The 26,266-nt window shown below is 35.9% G+C and overlaps 1 protein-coding gene across 1 annotated transcript; it reads right to left on the bottom strand.

Moving 5' to 3' along the window:
* Nucleotides 1–17,712: 17,712 nt before the first annotated feature.
* LOC114307522 (uncharacterized) lies at nt 17,713–23,487 on the bottom strand. The gene is made up of 5 exons (XM_028252907.2): nt 23,328–23,487; nt 23,011–23,167; nt 19,873–20,091; nt 18,337–18,556; nt 17,713–18,173 (listed from the first exon to the last, which is right to left on the bottom strand). Exons 2-5 carry the CDS (start codon nt 23,139–23,141, stop codon nt 17,994–17,996), a joined length of 750 nt encoding a protein of 249 aa, XP_028108708.2. The 5' UTR covers nt 23,142–23,167; nt 23,328–23,487; the 3' UTR covers nt 17,713–17,993.
* Nucleotides 23,488–26,266: the final 2,779 nt, after the last annotated feature.

The following is a 26,266-nucleotide window of genomic DNA, read 5'->3' as shown; positions in this document are numbered from 1 at the left end:
GGATAGAACAAATTGGCAGGGAGGAAAACAGCCGAGCGGACGAGCTAGCAAGCCTTGCCTCAATGGCAGATACATCAATCCCTCATCCATTACTCATCGACTTCTTACCAAGACCAAGCATAGAAGACCCCGAAGCAGAAGAAATATGTTGCGCAGAATTAGGCCCTTCTTGGATGGATCCCATCATCCTGTTCTTAAAAGACGGCATCCTACCAGAAGAGAAAAAAGAAGCCAACAGAATAAGGGCAAAGTCGCAGCGGTTTTGGCTATCTCCATCTTTGGCATTATACAAGAAGTCGTTTTCTGGGCCTTACCTCAAGTGCGTTCATCCCAGCCAAGTAGAAGCCTTCCTGTTCGAAATACATGAAGGGGTATGTGGAAGTCATCAAGGGGGAAGGTCACTCGCCTACAGGGCTATTTCACAAGGATATTGGTGGCCATATATGCAAGCAGACTCAGAGAAATATGTGAAGAAGTGTGAAAAATGCCAGAAATTCGCACACCAAATACATCAACCGGCAAGAGAACTGCTACCCTTAACTAGCCCTTGGCCTTTCGCAATGTGGGGCTTAGACATAGTAGGACCACTTCCAACAGCACCCGGAGGCAGAAAATTCTTTCTCGCAGCAACAGACTACTTCACAAAGTGGGTGGAAGCAGAAGCATTGGCATCAATCAAAGAAAAAGATGTGAAGAAGTTTGTTTGGCAAAATATTATCACTCGGTTTGGCATACCAAAAGCACTGATCTCAGACAATGGAACTCAGTTCGACGGCAGAATCTTCAGAAGCTTTTGTGAAGAATACAAGATAGAGTTCTACAATTCCACACCAGCATATCCTCAAGCGAATGGACAAGCTGAAGCATCAAATAAAGTCGTCTTGGATGGATTAAAGAAAAGGCTAGAGAAAGCAAAAGGCAAGTGGGCGGATGAACTTCCTCACGTCTTATGGGCTTACCGCACCACTCCTCGGCGATCGACTGGAGAAACACCTTTCTCCTTAGCCTATGGAATGGAGGCAGTGATCCCACTAGAAGTTGGCCTCCCCACAATATGGAGCGAAAATTTTGATCCAGACTTAAATGGAGAAGCCATAGCCCTAGAACTCAACCTTGCAGAAGAAAGAAGAGAAAAAGCGTTGGTCCACATCGCCTCATACCAACGAGAGTTAATCAGAAAATACAGCAAAAAGGTGCATCCAAGACAATTCAAGATTGGGGATTGGGTACTACGCAAAGTGATGGGAAACACCCTGATCCCTGGAGACGGCAAGTTAGGCCCAAATTGGGAAGGTCCTTATAAGGTGGTTGGGTTAGCAGGCAAAGGGGCATACCACCTAGAAGACAAGGATGGCAATGCAATCCCTAGGCCATGGAATACGGCCAATCTCAAGTTATTTTACTTTTAGCTTTTGCTTTTCAAACATATGTAATTTTCTCTTCCTTCAATAAAATGAGAAATTCTTTTTAGCACAAATTACTCTTTGTAAAAGTTAGCTTTAGAGACTAAGTATATTGTGAGCATTCTATTCTAAGTTAACCGTAAAAACTAACTCAGAGGTTGGCTGGATTAAACCAACACCCTTCCTAAGCCCAGGATAAGGATCCAGGCTGCAGGACATTTGGTCGGAATAACCAAATATTATAAGTTAGCTGGAAAAACTAACTTCAATGGTTGGCTGGAATAAACCAACTCTTGTTACTCTTCAGTCGAAGTAAAGGTAAGACTGAAGAGTGGTTGGCTGGAATAAACCAACACTTTGTACTCCTTAGCCGAAGTAAGTGCATGACTAAGGAGTGGTTGGCTGGAATAAACCAACTCTTGTTACTCTTCAGCCGAAGTAAGTGTATGGCTGAAGAGTGGTTGGCTGGAATAAACCAACACTTGTTACTCTTCAGCCGAAGTAAGTGCATGGCTGAAGAGTGGTTGGCTGGAATAAACCAACTCTTGTTACTCTTCAGCCGAAGTAAGTGTATGGCTGAAGAGTGGTTGGCTGGAATAAACCAACACTTGTTACTCTTCAGCCGAAGTAAGTGTATGGCTGAAGAGTGGTTGGCTGGAATAAACCAATACTTGTTACTCTTCAGCCGAAGTAAGTGTATGGCTGAAGAGTGGTTGGCTGGAATAAACCAACTCTAGTTACTCTTCAGCCGAAGTAAGTGCAAGGCTGAAGAGTGGTTGGCTGGAATAAACCAACTCTTGTTACTCTTCAGCCGAAGTAAGTGCAAGGCTGAACAGTGGTTGGCTGGAATAACCAACTCTTGTTACTCTTCAGCCGAAGTAAGTGCATGGCTGAAGAGTGGTTGGCTGGAATAAACCTACACTTTGTACTCTTTAGCTGAAGTAAGTATATCGGCTAAGGAGTGGTTGGCTGGTAAGTATAGTTTAAAAAGCCAAAACCGAAATACAAGTTGGAGTAATTAAAGGCATTACAAATGCAAGCATACACACAACAACCGGAATGAGAGTTGCGTAAAATTTTCATTCAAAGAAAAAGTCATTACAAACAAGTGTAGTTCGGTTACAAAGAACAGAGTGCAAAATTAAGAAAAAAGTTCATCTATCTCGGCGTCAAAGGCAGCGTCACCATCAACTCGCAGACCGGTTTCCGGAGGGAGCTCATTCACAATCGGGAGAACCACTTCGGCTGGAATCACGGTTTCCCTAGGAAGATCAACTGTCAAGTCCTCCACAGCGGGCTCCGACCGAACTGGCTGGTCCACATTATCAACCGGAATGTCTTCAGGAGCGGAGGAGTCATCAGTGTCTGAGTCCTCCAGGAACTCCTGCTGCAAGGCGTCTGCATACGCCGCCAGGGACTTCGGTATGAAGTATTCTGGAGGGTTGTAGACCTCGGCCTGTTGGTCATGACCGAGCTGCTCTACAGCCGCCCTCCAGCCACATTTGAAGAACAACTCCTTGGCAGCATCACATTGTTTCACATAGGCTTCCTCCGCCTCTTTGTAACCCCGCTTGTGCCCCTTCCTTTTGGCCGCCTCCATGTTCTTTTTTAGTTCGCTTATTTCGGCGTCCTTTCTCTTCTCGAGCTTCAACAACTCCCGCAGATACTTGTCCTTCATAACGATGGCTGCTTTCTGCTTCTCCGCTTCTGCCGAACTAACTAGATCGGCAAGACGACCGTTCTCCACCTCTAGCTCGGCCATTCTCTTTTCGGCATCTAGTAGTTCGGCCGCCTTTGCTTCGGCTTCCGCCATCGCTTGCCTTGTGGTCTTGCGGAGTTCTTGGACTTTCCTATAAGTGATATTGTTCTTTTGCAAGGCCTGGCAAAACAAAGATTTCTTCTCAACCGAAGTAAAAGTTGGAAAAATTTAGACAGAAAAAACAGATAGAGCTACTTACCAAGATCATGGACTTGGAAGCAGACCGAATTGATTTCATTTCGGTGTTCAGTTGCTTCAAGTGGTGCTCCATGTCCTTGGGGAGGCACACACCTTTGGCCAGGTTAAAAGCCAGTTGGTGGTCTTTTTCAGCCACGACCGAGTCAGTGGCTTTGATGTTTCGGTCGTTGAAGATCAGCGGCGGAGCCCACTTCGGAGATCGAGCTCGGTCAGTTTGCTCTGGTTGGGGGGCAGGAGGAGGACTTTGGGGGACGGATTCGACCTCATCAACAAGTTGCTGTTCGGCTGAAGTAGATCGGGCGCGTTTGGGAGGGCGAGATGAAGAAGGCCGTTGTGAAGGAAGGGCCACGACGGCGGGCTGCACCTCAGTAGTTGGTGTTACTTCGGCCCTGGTTGTTGCGGTCAGGAGGGCCCTAACTCTGCTTTTCTTTGCCATTTCTTCCTTAGCTGTTAGTGGGACAAGTCTTATCTCGGGCAAAGTTGGGTCCGGTTCTGGGTCTTCCTCAAGAAGAAAATCGGTTACCTTTGCTTTATGGCGACCGCTATACCGGTAGGTCGGCTCAAAATTCAGTAGCTTAGCCCAACTCCTCTCTTGGCACTGTAGTGCGGCTCGCAAAATTGCAAGGTTGGGATAACTATATAGAGAACGGAGGTGGGCAAAATCTGCAAAAAAGATAAGTGTTAGTTCGGTTAATAGAATGAAGAACCGAAATAAAATGCAAGGAAGAAGACCGAAGTTAAAATTACCAGGCTCTCCCATTTTCCAATTTATAGGTCGGCCAAGAATTTGAGCTTGAAAATCCTCAAAGTTCCCAGAGACCCAAAAGAAATCATCATCATTAAGATCTTTGTCCGGAGTGTGTTTAATTATCTTCTCTCGGCGGCGGCGGATTCTAAGGTAATAGACCCACCCAGCATTCTTTGAGCCAATAGAGTATTGATGAAAGATCTCGGCCAGACCAAGATTTAGTCCGGTCTGGTGGTTTAATGCGGCTATTCCCATTATAATACGATATGTATTGGTGGACAGTTGGGTGGGGCACAACCTAGTCTGTCTAAGAAATTCGCAGATTAGCGGTTGGACAGGAAACCGTAGTCCGGTTTCTATTATGGATTGAAGGGTAAAAGGGACGAAGCCTTCATTGTCCCAGGGAGTAGCATCTTTCTTGGCCAACACCAGTTGGACATCATCAGGAATCTGGTAATCTTGCCTAAATTCAGCCATACCACCAGGGGTTTCGACTAAATATCTATACTTACCCATTTGTTGTATAATTTATGAATAAATTATTTCGGTACAAAAACTAGGCTCAGTAGCTCGGTTGAGCACACGCAGGAGTGCCTGGGCAACCTAAGTCTGCAAAGTAGAAAACAAAGGGGTTAAGCACAGATCGTTGGACCGCGCTACAAATTATAAGCAAGATATACAAATCCTACTTCGGCTTAGTGGGCTGGTTCTACCTCGGTTCATCAGAAGGTTTGTTAGCTCGGTGTTGAGCAGATTAGACCGGTTTATCGTCTAGGGGCAGCTTTCCGAGTTCGGTCTAAAAAACTAAGAAAGCTGGTTTAGCCCCAAGGCCTAAATCGGTTGTAGTGTGAATAGAGTTACTTCGGTTAAGCCTCTAGGGGCGGCTTTCCGAGTTCGGTTTAAGAACGAAGAAAACCGGCTTGGCCCCGAAAGCTTAGCTCGGTTATAGACCGAAGTACCTAGTTCGGTATGTGCAAGCTTGTTCGGTGATCTTATCTCGGCTAGAGTGGTTCAGAAGAAACTACTGATATTCCTACAAGTTCTAGTTCGGTTATTTTCTGAATCTATCTACATACATAACACAAACAGTATCCTAGTTCGGTTGGGATGTGATTCTGGATCAAAATCGAGTTTTCTCTAGGGTATATGACATATACTCATGGGTTATACTGGTTTCTTCATAAAAGTACGAAAGCAAAGCAGACAAATGAAGAAAAATGTTTGCAAAAAACATACAAAACAAAGCTATGCAGATACGAAAGCAAAACAGAACAAGAAGGAAAGAGAATTTGCTTACCAGGTTAAAGAAGGGACTAAAGTTGAAAATCTGTTGCAGTAGAAAGAAGAACTCGAGCAGCAAAAAAAGCAGAGAGAGAGGATGAAGGAATAGTAAAAGTGAAGATACCCTAGCCTCAGGGATTACTTTTGTTAAAGAGCCCAAAATTTGGGCGGGAACTGTTTCAAGATCACAAAGCACGAAGACGGCGTGACAGCCGTCCTTAGCCAATCAGAGCCTGCCACGTGTCACTGGAATGGGAAGCGTTACAGACACTATGATTGAAGAGACGTTTTTGACCGGACAAAACAGGGCCCGGAGTAAAATTAGCTCGGCTGAAAAATTCGAGGGTTTTTAGCTCGGCTGGAATAGCTTAAAATGACGGCAGCTCGGCTGATGAACTGGTAATCCCAATCATGCTAAGCAGATGGAATTAAGGGGCAATTGAGAGGGTAATTTTTGGGAAAAATTGGGCCGAGCCGCGAGTTGGGCATTGAGGCCCAAAACGCGAAGGACTAAGTAAGAAGGCCGCAATAGATACTCCGGCCCAGAAGGGCAAAGTTACTCCGGCCTTGGGAAGACAAAGTTACTTCGGCCCAAGGAGGAGAAATTACTCCGGCTCAAGAAGAGATATTTACTTCGGCCCAAGGAAGAGTAAAACTACTCCGGTCTTTAGGCAACTTACGGTTAGGCCGGTCTCAGAGTTAGTCCGGTCACAGTATGTTCTGAGAAGGCCAGTTTCGGAATTAGTCCGGTCGTGACACACTCTGGTTAAGTCGGTCAGAACTTGTTACTTGGAAGTTTGATCTAAGCATACCAATGTTGAACAGGGGCAGCCGAAGTAATGAGTTAAAGGAGAAGACCGAGCTAAGGATAGTTCGGCCTTCTCTGTGGCTCAGCATAGCCAGTGTTATTTCGGTCGTGTGGTAGTTCGGCTATGGAGAAAACCATCCCACTTGGTTTAAGCAGTGGGGGAGGGTGTAAAAGGATAAGCATTATCCTTTGGAGTATGAATCCTAAGAGGACTCTGCATGGAGAAATACAAGTCCTACCAGGATTGTGCCACGGGAAACTTATAAAAGCTCACAAGCATCACCTTGGAGGAGGTAATTGAACACAATCTTTCTGAGAACTTAGAGCCTTGTCTATTTGTCAAGTTTTCTGACTTAGGCATCGGAGAGGTTTCCGGCACACACCCGCCGGCTAGCTCACGTTTGTGTTTTCAGGTGATAAAGCGACGTCGTACGGAGGAGCGTGGACTTGGTCAACAGGATTATACGAGGAGAATTATTTCCTCCCCGTACAATGAAGACTCTCTAAATTATTAAAAAATATCACTTAAACCCCTTAAACTATTAAGAAATATCACTCTTCGTCACTTAGCTCGAAGAGCCTTGCTAGAAGATATCAAATTTCATAGGATTCATTTGGGATGTGGGTTGATTTTTTAAATTTTTGATTATTTTAGATTGGGGCTAAAAAACCTCGTTTGAGATAGATTTTTTTGACTTTTGTGAGAGAGAAAATAAAATAATTATGAGTTGGATGTAATGTTTTATCTTATTGAGCTAAAAAATCTATTTTTTCTTTTGTAGCTATTTTAGCCAAAAAAAACCTTTAACTTTTTTATGTCAAACGAGATCTTATTCAAATATGCAACTCCTCTATTAAGCATATTCTCAGAGAGGGCAATATGCCACTACAACAAAAAGCAGATTTCACGACTAAAACTGTATTTTTTGTCGCTGAAAGTAGTAGAATTGGCGACTAAAATGGAATTAGTCGCCAAAATTGATCACTTTTGCCGACTAAAAGAGTTTAGTCGCCAAATATAAGGGTTTTAGAGACTAAAAGGCAGTTTAGTCGTCGAATATAGGGGTTTTAGCGACTAAAGGTTATTTAGTAGCCAAAAGTCACGATTTTTGGCGACTAAAATAATTTAGTAGCCAAAAGTGATGGTTTTGGCAACTAAAAAACAGTTTGGTCACCGATTATAGGTGTTTTGCCAACTAAAAACAGTTTGGTCGCTGAAAGTGAAGCTATTTGGCTACAAAAAAAAAATTAGTAGCTAAAAACAGTCAATTGCCGACTAAAACTCAGTTTAGTAGCCAAAAGTGATGGTTTTGGTGACTAAAAACAGGTTTAGTCGACAAAACTGCTTTATTTTTAGGCAAAACTTAATTTTTTAGCGACTAAAAACTAATTAGTAGCCGAAAATTATAGAATTGGCGACTTAAAATTTAATTTAGTCGCCAAAAGTGGCCTAAATTTTTTTTAGTAAATAATTTATTTTTTACATAAATTATATTGAATAAAAAAAATTATATTTATATATATTGTTTTGTATTAATACCGGTCAATATATTATATAAATAATATATATTGCATATATATTCATGTGATGTTATAGTGGCATAGTGGAGGGAGTGTGTTGCTAAAGGTTTAGAATGTGGGACGGTTGGCGGTTTGAAACTCAGAAAAAGCAAAAAAGTGGCTTTTTTTTTTTCGACGGAAACACCTTTGGCAACTAAAAGCCAAAAGTCTTTATTTTGGCGACTAAACAGTTTAGTCGGCGATTCAGTGAGTTTTGGCGACTAAATTATTAGTCGATAAATGTATGATTTTCAAAAGTGTAAAACACTATTGGCGACTAAAACTTTGGTCGCTAAAGACCTGTATTTTGGCGACTAAAAAAGTTTTAGTCGCCAATACCTCCGCCAATCACGTATACGCGACAAATGTGGCGACTAAAAAATTTTGTCAGGGAAAGTAAAATTTCAACTTTCGACGCTTTTTTTTGTAGTGTGCGTGCTGCTGGTCTTGCAAATATGGGTGTAAATCATACTAAAAATCTGGTAGTTCTAGAAGATCTCCCAAATGAGATTACAAGTTTGTTGGTTGCAGACATAGACCTCGTTTGACAAATTAACATTTTAACAAAAAAAATTAAAAAAGTTATTAAAAAAGTCAAAAAATTTATAACTTATACAAAAAAATTAAAGATTTTCTTTTCTCTTTATTTTTTGCACATCTTTTTGTAAAAAGCTAAAAAATATTCTAAATATATTAATTTTTTTACCTCATATTCTAACAAAAAAATTAAAAAATTACTAAAATAGCTTGTCCCCAAAAGAGACTTATAGTTGGAGCTTGGCCCTCTTTTGTTTTGTGTTGTTTTAATTCCTTTATGTCGTGTACTCTTTTGGTTTAAATCAAAACAAAAATAAAATAAAAATATATAAATGAATTTTTAAAATTATATAAGTGTACAAATTAGACTCTTAAAAAAAACATGCCAATAATTTAAAATGTTCATTTTTATACTTTTATAATTTAGAAGATAAAATTATATTTTTAATAATAAAAAAAATTCATTCATATATTTTTATAATTTAACAAATCAAAATAATACTTTTTTAAAATTAAAGAATTTTCGTGTAAATAACGTAGTCCAATCCCCACACCGCATTTATGATCGTCCTCATAATGGGGTGATAGTGTGAGCCCACCCCTAGTGTGAAATTATAAATGCAGTGCAAGACAATAAGAAATAATCACTGGTCAATTGTATAAGTTGAATTTATTTACATATAAGTCTTGATTTAAATTTTAGTAATAAATTTATTATTATAAGAATATGTTTAAAAAATAAAATTTAATTATTTATTCTTTTTATATTATATTTTAATATAAATAAATTAAAACTCACAAACAAAGGTTAAGATGCCTCAATCATTTATCATTTTAACAAAATTTTCAATCATTATCAATACTAAATGATCACTCTATAAATACAAAACATACATTTAAAAGAGTCTCAAAATTTTCTCCAAATTAGAAACAAATAGATAAAATGTTTATTGCAATCCCTAACAATAGTAGAAGAAAAATGCTTGGGAGCACTAATTAGTGCTCCCACTAATTAGGTGGCAGTGAGTCCCGCCATTAATGATGTGATATTTTGGTCTTGGAATTGTGTTTTTTTTTTTTTTTTATTTTTTTAATGCATTAGTGCTATTAGTGGTGATATTTTTAGTGGGATGAATCATTGTTGATAATAGAATGATAATCTGGTCCCCACCCTTGTAAAGTAATGATAAATGCACAAGATTGGTATGTGAGCAAGAAACGTCAATTAACAGTTTTTTACAAAACAATGGCACTATAAATTCAAATTTTTTATTTAAAATTTTATTTTAAAAAAATTAATTTTTAGATCAAATTTATTCCATATGTGGAGTCATACCAATTTAATTTCTACCATATAAATCTAATTCTTGGTAAATTTGGACGAGTTATACCTAGGTTAGTAGAATTACTATTTACAAATGGACCAATTTGTGATACATCTAAAATTTAAAGAATTAATGTAATTATATCATAATTATGAAAATAATTATAAGTTCCCAAACTTCAAAAGTCGTGTAATTCATCCCATATACAAATATCCACCCACCTAAAAATTAAAGACAAAGACTAAAGTTGGGACAAAGACTAAAGTTGGGGAGTTTTTAAATACACTTAAATTTCAATTTACACCCACATGTGTACTAATACAATAGTTATAATTAATATGGTGAGTGTAAATAGAAATTGAAAATGTGAATTAAGATAGCATTTTTTTACTTGATTTTGTTTATTATGTAATGGGTGATCATATCACCAATACTTTAGTGATACTCGATAAGATAACTTTTTTGGGTTATTTTATATCAGTGATGTTAGAAGATAAAAAATATAAATTCATGAAAAATTTTACAAATTTAATTATTAATATATATAAAATGTTCCAATGATTTGATATTGATAAATCCAAGTGATGATGCTCTAAATAACAGCTATTGGTTTAAGCTATAGAACCCACACTTTCGTATTAGAATTTTAAGAGACAATGTTGAAAAATTTAAAAATCCCCTAGATATTGATTTGTGATTATATAACAATTTGAACGAGTAAATAGCAATCCCAATTAAACAATCAAAGACAAATCAACACAACGATTTAACCTGAAAAAATCATAATTGGAGCGTCTCCAATTGTGATAAAAAACCACAAGTAAAAGCCACAAAACAATCCATTAAGAAGACATAAAAGAATTACACAAGTGTACTCTCAATTAACTAGCGAATCCACGCCTAAATCGAACCGACTCCTATATGTCTCTTCCAGCCTCATCTTCATTTCGGAATTATCTTACCCAACATTGAATCCACAACGCCGATGTCGAATCACGACGATGAGCCACTCTGGAATCCACCAAAACTTCAGGCTTGAATTCCACGGAATCTATCGAAGAACAATACTCTCTTTTGTATTGAACAAAACAAACAATCCTTTGATGTATACTTTTCAAACCAGATTTAAACTCAAACAAACATAAAAAAAAAACTAGCAAAGAAGTTCCAGATATAAACCCTAATATCCAATAAGAAGATCTAGAAGCTGTAACTCTAAAATCTGATTGAACCGCATATTTATAGAAAACAGATCCGCGATCTCCACTTGAGCGCAAGAATGGCCGCTCGAGCAGACCTTGCTCAAGTGCAGGAAAGTTCGCTCGAGCGTAAAATCCCAACTTCTAGTACTTTTGCAGATAAGTTAAACTTCTTGAACCAAACGTTCTCCGCTCAAGTGGACAAGCAACTTCGAATGCATTTTTGCATTTTGCTTCGGGGGCTCTGCCCCTCGACCCCGCCTGGGCACTGCCCCAAACCCGCCAAGGGGCACTGCCCCCTGGATTCTCGCGAGCTGACCGGGCAGCTCGATCCCCGACATAGTCAGCGAAGTGGAAAACATGAAAGAATTATCTTCTGAAAATTCTCTGTAAAGCACAATCCGGGTTGGATTCGCATCTAAAACTCAAGCCTCACTGAAATAAAAAGATCGAATATAATTACTACTGAAAAGAGTTTTGTCAAACGGGATTGCCAAGAATAAAAACCTAACAAATGTAAATATGTACATTAGTAAATAGAATAGAGTGTTGCTCTAGTACAACAATTTCTTGTTTATATGAGATTTTTTTTTTCCAACCATGTATAAATGGCAGTAGGTTAATAGAGTTTGATTACTACAGCTTTCAAAAAAAAAAAAAAAAACCAAAAACATAGAGCTTGATTACTACAACTAATTGACGTGATTCCATTTACTTGAATTTCATATTTTTCCTCAACGACATTTAAGTGTCTCTCATGATCACTTAAACGAACCAAGTTACTTAAGTTGAACTCGTGTTTGACTTGTTAAAAACTTGCTCAAGATCAACTGGGTATGTAAACAAGCCAAACGTAAATACAATTTAGACCTCGTGAAGTTTTCAAGTCAATCTTAAACAATCTACTACCCGACTCGATAAATTTATGATAAATTACACTTACACCTCTTGAGGTTTGGGTTTAATACATATCACCCCTTGACGTTTGGGAAATTATACTAACCCTCATGTCATTGTAATTAGGGCAAATTATGTAAATGGTTCCTGCAGTTTACACGTTGTGTTATTTTGGTCTATCTAATTTCAATTTGCTCGATTTTGACCTTAAATTTTGAATTTTGTATCATTTTGGTCCAATTGAAAATGGAAGCTAAGAAATTAGACGGAAAAGGCCCACGTGGACAACATGTGCAAAGTTTTGAAGGGCAAAAAAGTCAATTGGCTCTCACTCTCAATTAACTCAATGATTAATCCACCTAACTCAAAGTGAGTTAACTCACTCCCATTTAACTCAACAATATATATATAGAGGTGTCGTCGAAGAGTTGGGAAAGGAAGAAGGAGATATATATGTATATATATATCTTTGTGTTCATAACTGGGTTCAGTGTTGTGACACAAGAGAGTTTGAATGGGTTCTTCAATGACGCATTATCTCGGACTCTACAGCTCCAAAGCGAAAAAGAATTGCTAGAAAAAGCTTCGAGTAATTTGCTCCGACCCAGATGCAACTTATTGTTCTTCAGACAAAGAACATGGCATGAGGGTAAATAAGAATCGAATCATTCATCAAATTGATCTCGAGGATGTCGTTCCTTCTAAAGGAACAACAACCTAGAAAAACCCTAAAAAAAAAAAAGAAAGAGGGTTTTGATTCAATTTTCGAAGAAGAAGTCGATTCGAAGAGTCCTTACAAGGGGGTTCGACGGAGGAAATAGGGGAAATGGGTTGCTAAGATTCGTGACCCCATTTGAAAACTGTTGATGGAGAAGACTCAAAGATATCTTTGTGTTGTGATTTTTGATCTAGGGTTGAAAATTGGATTTTGTTTTGTAATTTTTGATAATTATGATGATTTGTTGATGTTGGGATTGTTGTTTAGTTGTGACAGCGGTAAAGAAAGGCAGTGGAACGGCAGATGACGGTGATCGGTGCCTCTGTTCAATCACGCGCATGAAATAAGCTAAAAGGGAAAGCAAAATGTCTATTTTGCCCTTGGAAACCAATCACATATCATTCACGTGCAAATTTTCCGTCCAATTTCTTAACTTCCGTTTTCAATTGGACCAAAATGATACAGAGTTCAAAATTCAAGGTCAAAATCGAGCAAATTGAAATTAGAGGAACTAAAATGACACAACGTGTAAACTACAGAGACTATTTGCATAATTTGCCCTTGTAATTATTTAGACGGAACGAAAACATTAAACTCATGCACTCTCTATTTTCTTACTTTGCTTAACTTCCTCTGTTTTTTTTTTCCCCCTTTCATTTGCCTTACTTTTTTTTCCAATGTAATTTCCCTTATTTTTCTACTAAGAATTGTTGCCTTTTATATAAGCAGGGGGTTTGTGAAATGAAATTATTAACCACATTGGTAAGAATGTAATTTTTAGAATGTCAGAGAGATGGAATATAATTGGATCAAACCTCAGGAGGTGTGAGTGCAATTTACCCATAAATTTATATATTATAAAAAAAAAAATCAAGCTACTTTGCGTTTGAATTGTTAAAAACTCGTTTGAGATTGACTCGCTATATAAATAAGCCAAGTTAAAACATATTTTGAAATTTATTAAATTTTTAATTCAACCTTAGATAATCTACTACTCGATCATTTAACCCCTAACTCTAACTAGAGCCTAGTCAATGAGAAATTGGCTTTGTTTGGCATAGACTATTTTTTTTATTTTTTAGGCTAAAATTTACAAAAAGACAAAATAGATTAAAATAATTAATAAGACAAAATATCACATAAAACTCATAATCATTGCATTTTTTCTCTCACAAACATCACATCTAACTATAAAAAAATTCAATCATCTTTCCAAACACAAAAATTTTAACCTATTAAAATAGTCAAAAACTAAAATAACTTACTAAAATAACAAGTTCTCAAACACCGCATCCGTTTGAGAAGTGGGTTGACTTTTTTTATTTTTTTGGCTATTTTAGCATGGGCTAAAAAGTTTGGTTTTGGAAGAATTTTTTGACTTTTTGACATTTTTGACTTTTTTGTGAGAGTAAAGTGTAATGATTGCGGATTAGATGTCATATTTTGTTTGTTAGGATTAAAATAACATATTTTATTTTTTGTAACTAAAATAGCCCCAAACATCTTTATCAAACGGAGCCGGTCTAGGAGTGTTAGTCCACACCATTTATCTAAAGACAAGTGCCAAATTGTTTCTTAAAAAGAGACAAAAAGGTCATAGGCCCCTTGATTCAGCCAATGACAGCCAGAAGCACTACATGATATTGATTCAACCAATGACATCATATTGCCCCAGGAGCAAAGAATAATTTTCCCCATCGAGATGAGGTAATTGTTCTTAACGTTGACGTGGCAAGAAATCAATGGGCAGCATATATTTGACTCTGCAGCCCATTCCTGTAGTTTTTTGTTTTGGTCAAATGTTGTGTTGTAATAAATGGGTCCAGCTTCTGTCCAGTCTGGGATCGGACTGGAACGTGCTGATGGATCCGTGAAAGCCCATCACAGATCGCGCTTTGAAAATTTGAACCTTTCAATATGTAGAACTCGTCGAGTACTACATGCCTGTGAAAAATCACATTGATTGGATATCGATAGCTATGTGATCAAATCAATTTTGTATAAAAAAATAGACGGTGAAAAAATTAACGGTTGATAAAAAACTGTTTTGTTCACATAGCTATCGATATCCGATCAACGTGATTTTTTACAGACATATAGTACTCGACGAGTTTTACACATTAAACGGTTCAAATTATCAAAACGGGACCCGTGGTGGGCCCCCACGAGCCCAACAGCACGGTCCAGTCCGATCCCAGACTAGACAGAATCCGTGGCCTAATAAATTATCGTTAAAAATAATTTTTTATGATAATTTTTTATATATATTATTAAAAATTAATAATTAATGATATTTTTTATTATAATTTTTATAAATTGTTATTAAAATTTATAATTAGTAATTTTTTTTTGACTAATTTTTCAAATTATTGCTGAAACTTGAAAATTAGAGACTTTTTTTGTAATGATTTTTTTAAACTGTCGTTAAAATTTATATTTAGTAACAATTTTGTGACAAAATTTTCAAACTATCATTAAAAATTAACAATTAATAATAACATTTGATAAAAAATACTATTAATTATCACATGACCTATTAAATAATAAATTTATCTATTAAGAGATGCACATAAGATTTCCTAAAAAAATGATACTTGTCATTATGTGTTACAATCACAATAATGAGACGTCATATTGATATATGGGTGCTTCAGAAGAGAGTTTGGTTAAAAATATGTTAAAAATAAGTTCACCTCTCAGGATTAGCCTAGTGGTGTAGATTTGAGATTTAGGAGTTTGTTCTTCTTTAGGTCTCAAGTTCAAAACCTCTTAGGTGCTAGCAATCCTTTTGTTGGGTCAGTCCATACAGAGCTTTGCTCTGGCTTTAAATAGGAGGCCTCCCCCGCTAGTGGACGGTGGGATTGGTCCTAATGATCCAAGGATTAGCGATTAGTCGAGGTGCGTGCAAGCTGGACCGGACACCCTGAGTTATCAAAAATAGTCAATAAATTAAAATGTCACATATAACTTATAATCATTTCACTTATTTTTTCACAACCATCAAATCAATTATGAAAATTAAAAAAAAAAATACTAAAGACTCCAAAAGCTGGCCCGGACACTCTGAGTTATCAAAAATAGTCAATAAGTTAAAATGTCACGTATAACTTATAATCATTTCACTTATTCTTTCACAACCATCAAATCAATTATGAAAATTAAAAAAAAAAAAAATACTAAAGACTCCAAAAATTCTATCAAAAATTTTACCACATGTCTTACATGAGGGTGGAACCCACATGAGACCCACACTGTGTGGGTCCCAAACCCATGTGAGATATTTGTTAGAAACTTTAGTAGAATTTTTGAGATTTCTAACATTATTAAAAAAAAAAAATCAACCAAGTTCCAAAAAATAACTTTTTTAATCAGGTTAAAATAGTTAAAAAATTAAAAAATCAATTAAAATAATTAACTTTCCAAACAAGTCCATAAGATCTTTTCTCTTAAATTGCTCTCACACATTGGAAAGAAAATTAACTTGTATGGGGTGTTTTGGGAAGAAAATAAAAAGCCAGCTTTTAACTTTTTACTCATTTTGGGTCACATCACCTCTCACATTTTTTATTCAGAAAAAGACAAGATAGACTAAAAAAGTCAAAAAATTAATTTTTTACCAACTTTCCAAAATACTCCGTAATTTATAATTTCATGGAGCCTTACAATTGATGGGAAAAAAAATTCCCTTAAATTGCTTTAATAAACTTGGAAACAAAAACAATTGCAATTACCATTATCTTTTTGTTAAACTCCACTTATTGCACTTTGAATAAAATGTTGGCTTAATTAAAATCTTTCAAGAGGACCACATTAACATTTCACCAAAACATTAAAATTCCAAGGCAACTTCTGTTTGATTAGATTGGATTACATGAATCCAATTAATTAGTTCGATTGGTCAAAACTCTTACACCTCACTAGGAGGTCAGTAGTTCAAATATCTCCACCTGCGTGTGAGTCTTACTTTTTGTGTATTAATTGGAGCACTCTCTTCGACTTGGAGAGTTTATTGTGAAGTTTATATTTAATTTTTATTACTATGATTATAATTTATTGAGTTTCATTATAATATCTTATATGAATCAAATCTTAAAAAAAAAAAAAAAAAAGAAAAAAAGAAAAAAAAGAAGAAGAAGAAGAAGAAGAAGAAGAAGATTGGATTACACGAGACTATTGCATAACACAGAAGTTCATCCTCCAAATATTGTCAGGTTGACCATAGGTCGCGGTACAATATTAACATCTCAAGCTAATAAATCACATTTACTTGTTTTATTAGATAAATCACATTTTTTAAGGAATATGAGATTCATATTAAAAGATGCGAGAATAATATTTTTACTTAGTGTGGTAATTTCATTACACAATGAAAACTGAATTAAAAATCACATTCAAACGCACTAAAATAACAGAATAAAAAGAAACTAATATTGAGATTATTATTCAGCCTCTCCAGTCTTACCATCCAAACATGGACTGAATGTGAAAGCTAAAAACGATTCTCCGAACATTCCTCAAGTAGTTGTGATGACATCAAGATACACAACAACATCTAGCTTCATCTCTGCCAATAGTCGTAAAACAGGCATTTTTTTTATTTTTTATTTTTTTATTAACAAAAGTCAGTTGTTGATTGTTAAATTAGCACATATGAGAGTTACTCTCGACATTTTGCCAAGCACCAAATGCTTGCTCCCTTAATTCAACTTCCCTAGAGTTGAACCCATGATGATTTGGTGATTATCACTATGCATCTTATGTATTTCTGTCACTAATATGCAATCAATGAATATTTACTTAGTTGCACATCTATCTACAGAAAACTATAGAGATACAATTACAAAATGTTACATGAAAGTTATAACAATAATAAATAAATAAAACACACCAAAAATTATGTAAATGACTGTAGTATGGCTGCATATGAAGATTTGACAAACTCTATAACCTCCGGTAAGTAAGAGACGAATCAGCTCCAACAAGTTCAAAGGCAAGCTTCAAAAAAGCTCGCTTCCACATCTGGTCACCATAATTTATGTAGCCGATAACTTTAGTTGTAATAAAATGATATAATGTAAGTATACTCATTTTCCATTGATACTGCAATAAAACAAAAATAGTAGATTGAGAACAGTAAATAAAACCCACAAATTTTCTACCATTTGCAACCAAAGGGCCAAATGGGCAGAGTACAAATGCAGATTGCAGCACCTAATCCATACTAAATAACTGAGAATCAAAGACCATCTCTATATTGACAACTTCACTGAGAGATCGTAGGACTCGAAAATGTACTTTATTAGTCTTTCTCATAGTTTTCCAATATTACACATCATCATCCAGTTATCAAAAACAGTGTTCTGCTACTGCAAAACCAGTTCTGGTAAAGTAAAACAATAGCCCAAATTCTCTACTTTTCAAAGAGAAGTCAGACATACAAGAAGTCTTCTTTGTCAATGCTGTGTACAGATCATCACTACAGACCCGTCCCAAAAGACAGCTTCACCAAAGATTTGTACTTGCGTAATAACTTCATTTGATCTGCACTTCAACGTCCTTTTCAAGTTTTCTTTCTTCGAGCAGCCTCTTCTTTTTGTCTCTGAATCATCTCCAGCTCCCGGTATCTTTCCTCCTCTTTCCGCTGTTGCTCCAGAGCTTCTCTTCTCTGAGACTCTTCTACCCTCCTTTGATTCTCCACAAGCATTTTATCCAGCTCTTCTCTCTCTTTTCGAGCTTGTTCCTGTGGGATATGATTTAATGATATCACAAAAATGACCACAATGCAAGCAACAATGACAAACAAAAGGGGAAAGGGGTTTCAAGAAAACATTCTAATTTTTACTCAAAAATTATATTCATCTAAAGGAGAACAAAAGCTAGAACCTGGTCTCAAAGACACATACCTCTTTCTGCCTTGCTTCAATAAGAGCAGCTTCCTTCTCCTTTTCAAGTTGAGCTTCAACATCATCAAACAGTTTCTTCCGACCAGCTTCAATTCGCTTCTCTATTTCCAGTTTAGCTTCCTCAGAATTCAACTTTTCCTCAACTTTTTTTCGAATTGCCTCTTCCAGTCTCCTTGTAGTCTCCTCTTCTAATAGTTTCATCTCCGCTTCTAGTTGCAGCCTAATAGAAGATGTAAACAGTTAACTACAGGAATGGCCATTACAGTAGTACAGCAGTACCAACAAGCCAAAAGTGACAGAAAATTTCATTATTCATTACCATCCCATCCATCACCATGCTAAATAAAAGCTGATGCCGTTAATGCATACCTCTATAACTTGTTTCTGATCCATAACATATGAAGTTCAAAACTGGGAACAGTAGATAAACGATGCACCAATTGATCATCAAATATAACAAGATGAACTATAGCAGTAGCATCCTTCACACATAAAGGCCAGAAAAAGAAGAATGTCAAGCACCCTGTCGCATGTTCAGAACTAATCACGAATCTGATGCAAAAGTAAATCTAGAATCTAATCACATTGCCTGGTGAGAGGCATAATAATTTCAATTCTTGGGTACAAAACAGGAAAGAAAGGAATGAGAAAGCATGGTCATCTTTCAACAGCAGCACATATTTATAAAAAGAAGCAGTCCAAGAAAGAAATCAACTCAAGCTCAAGTTATCTAATTATCATTCCTATCATCAACTGATATCCACATTATTTTAAACCATCAATTCAACATCTTTGCCTGCAAGGCTGCAATAGCTCTTTAATAACATTCAAATATTATAGCCTATTTTCTGTGTATGAGATAGGCAACAAAGAAACTCACCAGTCTCTGAATTTTGGAAGAATGCAAATACAAAACATAACTGAAAGGCATCATGTATATATAGAACAAACACATGCACGCGCACATGAACACAAAATATTGAATGGGGCATTTGCTAAAAGATGCAATGCAAATTGCAACAGATATTATTCTTATCTCAAGCCAAAACAAGGCCACTATGAATAAGCCTCCCACAACCTGACGTCATTCTATGACACTCTAGACAACCCCAAGCACCTCTAAGATGCACTTGGCAGCAAGCTAGACCTAGACCCTTGTCCTAGCTAGAAATCAATGAAAATATATGTAAGACACCCTAACAACTATGACACTCTATGAATGAAGCTTAGTTGCAGGAAGTATGAAAAATACATGCAATCAATAACATTAATCTATGTCAGGCCAATTTTATCTAGTATAACAGTTACTACAAAAATTGGATATCTTTCATATTAAATACGTCTCATGCTTTCGAATATATATCAACCATATGAAGATAGAATTGTATACTCAATGCCAAAAATCTATCCATGTTAAGAAAATCATAATTGTGAATACAACATAACATATGTCACTTCTTGCCAAAACATGATAGAGAATGCAAATAAAAATCCTACAGCACATGTCATGATAAGTACGAGAAAAAGTGGATGTACCTTTTCTTTTCTTCTTCTTCCTTTCTCAATTTTTCAATTGCATTTTTTCGCTCAGCTGACACAATACTTGGACTGCGGGACTTGGGTGGAGGAGACACCAAGTTACTCCTACTTCTTTGTCTTTTCTGTCGTCTAGGCGTTGGAGATCGACTTCTACGGCGCCTCAAAGCAGGTGAACGACTTCTACGGCGACGTGGGGTACCAGAACGGCTTCTTCGCCTATGTAGTGAAGTAACAACAATTATAGAATATTAACTAAATCTTGAATGCCATGTCCACTCGGAAAAAAAAAATCCCACTACCGAATATATTTGTTTGCCAAGATAACATAAATTGTTACCTCAACATTAAAATAAAATTGAATTAACATTTTAGTTTTGTACATCTTGCCCTCCCCATATCCCAACTTAAACAAAGCCTCATGCACTGGGTTACCCTCTTTTTAACCATTTTAGTTGATTTGTTCAATTCTTCAGTTATTTCCCCAACAGATAATTAAGGTGTGTATGGGAACCAACTATTTGTTTCCATTTATTAAGATTCTAAACTCAATTTCCTTATGCAAATAAACATCATGATTCACTAGTTCAATCCCAATATTATTGTAGACAGTTTGAGGCAACTGATGCTTTATGCCTCCTCTATCTTGAGTGCAAATGCAATCCCACCTCATACAGATGAAATTAGAGAATTACATCATAGAAACCTTTGATGAATTGATCGGAAAAACTAGAATGTGAAGCAACACAACCATTAAATAGGAAAACCAAAAAAAAAAAAAAAAGGGGAAGAAGAAGAAGAAGACGATGTATGGCCAAGGAATAATTATCATCAAGCTAATTCACATTAACTCTAAGCATCTCACTCCAACTAACAGAAACGCACATACAAATCATAATGTCATGAAGCATATAATGAAATTATCAATACTATATACAGCTCCACAAGTTAAAATGCAAGTAAATTGGACAAAAAATGAATCCATGTTCTAGAAAAAGTCGATTTAAGCAGTGAACATTATTATGAAGACAAATCATTTATTTTCACGGAGAAAAAAGTTTACTTTGCTTCAATGTCTTCACAGAATGCACATTAAAAAAGATGAGCAACCTATAGTATCCAATAAATAAACTATTGAAAATCTAGGTTCCATACTCAAGGGCAAAGCAACATATAAGGAAATCAAGTTAATAGAACCCAATGAAATTTGAAACAGAAAACAAGAGCATATTTAATGGAATCCTTTTTCTTTTCTTTTTCTTTTTCGGAGGGGGAAGAGGTTCCTATAACTTACCCATCAAAAATATTGTGCAAATTAAAAGGTTGCGGTACAAATTAAATGGGCATAACCCACGTTCCACAGTGCAAGGTTTTTCTTAGTTCAATAATGGCAGATAGGAAGAACAAAAAGAACCCCTATTTTTTAAGATGTAAATGGAGAGAGAGTTGAAGACAACCTAGTATTCAGCTATATGTCCACCGTATATCACCTCCCACTATCCTAATATAATGTGATAGTGGTAACTACCCTTATCTCTTACATAGATAAGGTGAGATCTAAAAATCCATCTAATCTCATCTATTGAGTAACAGGGACAAGCCATCATCGGCACGCATATCTGCATCTGAATCCGAACCCAATGTCTAATAGTGCTAAACCTTGTTATAGTCACCTTCTTCGACTAACATAATCATAAAGGTAAGTAAAATAGAGAAACTTTCATTCATTCAAATTTTTACTTGTTGGATGGAAATTGTTTTTTAAAATTAATTATTTAGTTTTTAATTTCTATTGGATTAATGTATTTCAGTTTAGGGTTTCAATTTTCATCATGGCTTTTATATTTCTTATTATGAGTGCTTCTGGTGACAAAATAAAATGGATTTATTGTGGGTTTTTTTTTTTTTTTTTTAATTGGCACTGGGGTGTCTGAATCAAAACCCAACTAATCCCCACAGGTGCACAGGCCCTCGGTAAGAAGTTTTCCGCAAGTGCACTACGGTTAATTCAAGAATTCTTTCTTAGTCCGATGACCCCAAGAAATTGTTAGCACCTAAGAGATTTCGATCCGTGAAACTTGGAGAGAGCACATCCCTAAGACTTAAGGCCTTACCACCAGGCCAATCCCTTAGGATTGGATTTATTATGGTGTTTACAGAATCATAAGTTGATCTCACTAATTTTTTACTAACTGACTCTAGCTAAATAAAAATTCAGTCTCCACATTGTCCCCACTAACCTTGGACATGTGGTGCCGATTGCGGACTTGGATTTGGGCATAAAATGCAAAATCCCACGAGCATTATTTCTAAATATCACCCCTTCATTTGATATATCAAAGCAACAAGTTTTTAAAAAATAAAATAAAATCATTTCCATTCTATAAAACCAAAATCCACAAGCAAAACACCCATTAAAAATTAAATTGAATTTGATGATCTAACTCCTAAATCCACCACCTCCAACACTGCAAATAAGAATGCTATGTTTCAGAGCAACCAATCACAAGGGTGCACACCATCATCCCATAGAGGCCCATCTATTTCCCATATCAATTTCCTCAAACGCAACCAACTAGGGCAAAAAAAATCACATTTCCTATAATTCACCAATCAATGCTGACGCATTTCCAGATATACACATCCAAAGGAAAAATGATGCATCTGTAAAAGATGAGCTAAAATTTCCATTACACATAAAATTCTGACTTGAATTAGTAAAATCATTGTAATTGATTTCTGGATTAAATTAAATAAGATATTAACACACAAGAAAAAGTAAAGGGAAATTCTATAATACACACAATTATGAGCTATTGTGATATTGGTTTATGGCCCATTGTAGTGTTGGTAATGACTTAGTTACGACCTATTGTGTTTGTTGATTTGTTTATTACCCATTATTGTCTCTCTTTTTTATATACTGTAACTGAAAATGATTTGATTATGACGCAACGTGCTATCAAAAGCCACAAGATATCATAAATACAGCTCTTTTGAGTGTGTGTGTATTATAGAAAGACCCAAAATTAAAACATAAAAAAGGGATGATGAAATAAGGTCCAATTTACAAAGAAAATGTATATAAATGTTGAGTATGAAATGTTTGAGAAAGTAGAGAATTATGAATGAGAAGACCTGTTGTTGTGAGAATTAGAATAAGGTGAGCGGCTTCGGTCCCTTCCAGTACGGCGTCTGTGCCTGTAACTCACCGGTGACGGAGAGTATCTCCGTCTGTACGACGGTGACCTCGACATACTCCGAGGCATATTTGCCTTGATTGCTTTCTCAGGTCCTATTCATATCAATATCCAAAATTTATAATCCAAATTTCAATATTATGTATGATCGCTTACAATGTTATGTAAATTTGTGTGTGAATGTGCGTGTTCAGGAAGAGTGTATCGCACTAGCTCAAAATCAAAATCAAAATCAAAATCAAAATCAAAATCAACCTGAGATATCAAAACTTGGAAGCAAGTAACAGTTGCCAACTTGCCACTCTGCTGCGAATGCCCTAGCTCGGTTAGAATTGGGAGAGAGAGAGAGAGAGAGTGAGAGAGGGAGGAGGATGGCACCGGACCGGGATGGGTGGGTACGGGCACGGGCACGGGTGTGGGTGTGGGTGTGGGTGTGGGTGTGGGTTTGGGTTTGGGTAAAAATTTGATAAAAAATTGGGCAAATTACAAACACCACTCAAAGTTTGGTGAAAATATAGATTCTCTCTGATATTTGAGAAATTACAAATTATCTCCTGAGGATCAAATTTGCATAACAAATTACGAGGGAATCTGTATGAAAATAAAAACCTCAGGGAGCAATTTGTTATGAAAATATAAACCTCAGAGAGCGAGATGTAATTTCTCAAACCTCAAAGGGAATTTGTATTTTCACCAAACCTCGAGAAGTTGTTTATAATTTACCGTAAAAAATTTGATCGCATACAATGTTTTTCATCAAACCTGCCGATATTCTGCTGAAGAGGAAATTTTCATCAAATTTATTTTAAAATCCATTTGTTTAGAGGTCATTCACCCAGTCGTCTATCAATAATCAAATCCAATATTAGATGAAAAGATAAATGTAAGTTTGATTTAATGAAAGTTTTGTCTTTATTTGATATGAGTTTAATGAGAATAGAAAAGTAGACATTTTTTACTAAATTTAAATTTGATGAAATATTTGAGTAAGGGCGGGAGATGGTCTTAAAATGGTGATTATAACCCTTTTTTTTTTAAAAGGTTTTTTTCAATTTTTTTTTACTTTCTAGGTATATTTATGTTAGGTATGTCTAAAAATTAAAAAAAAATTGCTTAAAATATTAAAAAAATTCAGTAAAAATAAAAAAATACGAAAAATAAGAAAGTTAAATTTTCTGAAAAGTATTTTTGAAAAATAATAACCAAGCATGCTAATTAATATTTATAAAATTTATCATTTATTGATAATTATTTTTCAATGCTTCAAACTGTAGTGAAATTTTTCAAAAGTAATTCTTCACAAAAGTCTTAGGCTTCGTTTGGAAACTTTTACTTTTGATTAAAAGGTCAAAAAATAAGTATAAATTATCACATCACTCTCTTTATTTTTTTATAAAAAATTAAAAAAATATTAATATGTCTCTAGATACAGGCTAAAGAGTTCCAATAAAAGCTTTCTTGTGAAGTAAAGTGATGAGACAATGTCTTATCAATGTGGAATTGGCAGATGAAAATGTTCTGCTTTACACTTACAATGTGGACTAGGCTAGGGTGTTGAGACAAGAATATGATTTTTATAAGAAAAATGGTTTAGAGCACTAAAAGTGGTGCTTTAATAGCACCATTAATGATGTGATAGTGGGGCCCATTGCCTATGTCTTTTCTTCTCTTTTTTTTGGCATGCCCAGTGCTATTAGTGGTCTTTAGAGCAGCACTAATGACGTGGCTCTGACGTGGCAACCATGTTCTCTAACTCACTTCTCTCTTTTTCTCATTCTTGATTTCAAATTTCAAACTTATTTTTGGAATCTTCTCTCTCTTTATATTCAAAACCTTACCTTCTCTTCTCTGTCTCTCTCTCTCTCTCTCTATTTGTTGTCTTCGACCTCTCACTCCCCGACGGAGCACAGCTCTACTCCAATTTCGCCGACGATCAACTCTCTCTTTGAACTCTCTCTCCGACCGAGCCTCTCTATCTCCCTCGATCCTCCTGACGATCGACTCTCTCACTTCTTACTTCTCACTTCTCGTCAGTGTCGCCGAATCACTGAGGACTTTCCGTCTTCTCTCGACTCTTTATCTGACCGCCAATCGAGTCTGTATCTTTTGTTTCTGACCGAGTCTCCGTTCCGAAGAGCGACCCGAACCAGCGACTCCAATCTACAAGTATATAACTTACAAATTGATTTAGGGTTAGGGCTTGTATATATAACAGTATAACTTAAAGGTCTGAATTTTCGCATTGTAATATAGTGTCTGTGTATATGTAATTTTGAAATTGATTTAGGGTTTGTATGTATGTTTATGTGTATATATGACTTAGAAATTGATGTAGGGCTTCTATGTAGTGTTCCAAATTGCTGACCATATTTCAGTTGAATTTCTGGAAAACCTTGATCTAAATCATCATACGAACTGGTTTCTTGAAAAGGGGTTTAATTTTCTTTTGAAGGAAAAAAAAGAAAATAATAATTTGTTGTTATTGTTGTTGATATATACTGAAAAGGGACTGAGCATTCTGAAAACCTTGTTGTTGTTATTGTTGAGGTTGAGTCTGAGCATTCTATAAGAATGGTCGGCCCCTCTAAGTCCATTTTTGCCTTTCCGTAGCAGAATATAGGTGTATGGTTAGAATTATTATATGTGAATTATTCTATTTCCTTACAATTATTGATGTCCATAATAAAAGAAAAATGTCATATTTATAGTTAGAGTTATTATTTGCGAATTTTTCTTACAATTATTGATCTCAATAACCATCCTATTTGAGTACACAATATTTCTTGAAAGAAAATGAATCAAATATGACAAATATGTAACTATTTGAACAGGGACATGACATTATATCAGCAACAACGCAAAGTACATGAAGATGAAGTTTGATATGTGGTTTAGCTCAATATATGTCTGTTTTGTGCTTTGTACGCTTCACTTGCTAAGACTACCATCTCATGGCAATGCATTGTACTTTTTTTAAGTGTCAAAAATAAATATGAACTCACATTAACTTTTATTTAATAATTAACTTTTGTGGATGACTTTTATGTTGTTTGAGGGCACAAAATATGTTTGTTTTGTTTTGTTTAGCATACAAGTAAGGAAATTAGTTAACTAATTAATAGGGGAGACTTGTAAACTGTTTTTTTTTTTTAAGAATTATATGGCGCTGCTTTTGAGACTGGGTATGCTTGTTC

This window comes from Camellia sinensis, chromosome 1 (assembly GCF_055761805.1).
Source record: "Camellia sinensis isolate YWXY chromosome 1, ASM5576180v1, whole genome shotgun sequence".
In the NCBI taxonomy this organism is placed as follows: Eukaryota; Viridiplantae; Streptophyta; class Magnoliopsida; order Ericales; family Theaceae; genus Camellia; species Camellia sinensis.
This window is presented reverse-complemented; position numbering and strand designations above follow the sequence as displayed.

Coding starts and splice junctions, on each gene's coding strand:
- LOC114307522 (XM_028252907.2), bottom strand. CDS start 23,141: ATGCCTCGGAGTATGTCGAGGTCACCGTCGTACAGACGGAGATACTCT. Junction 18,557..19,872: donor GAAGAAGAAGAAAAGAAAAG/GTACATCCACTT, acceptor ATCTTCTATTAG/GCTGCAACTAGAAGCGGAGA. Junction 18,174..18,336: donor TTGAAGCAAGGCAGAAAGAG/GTATGTGTCTTT, acceptor CATATCCCACAG/GAACAAGCTCGAAAAGAGAG.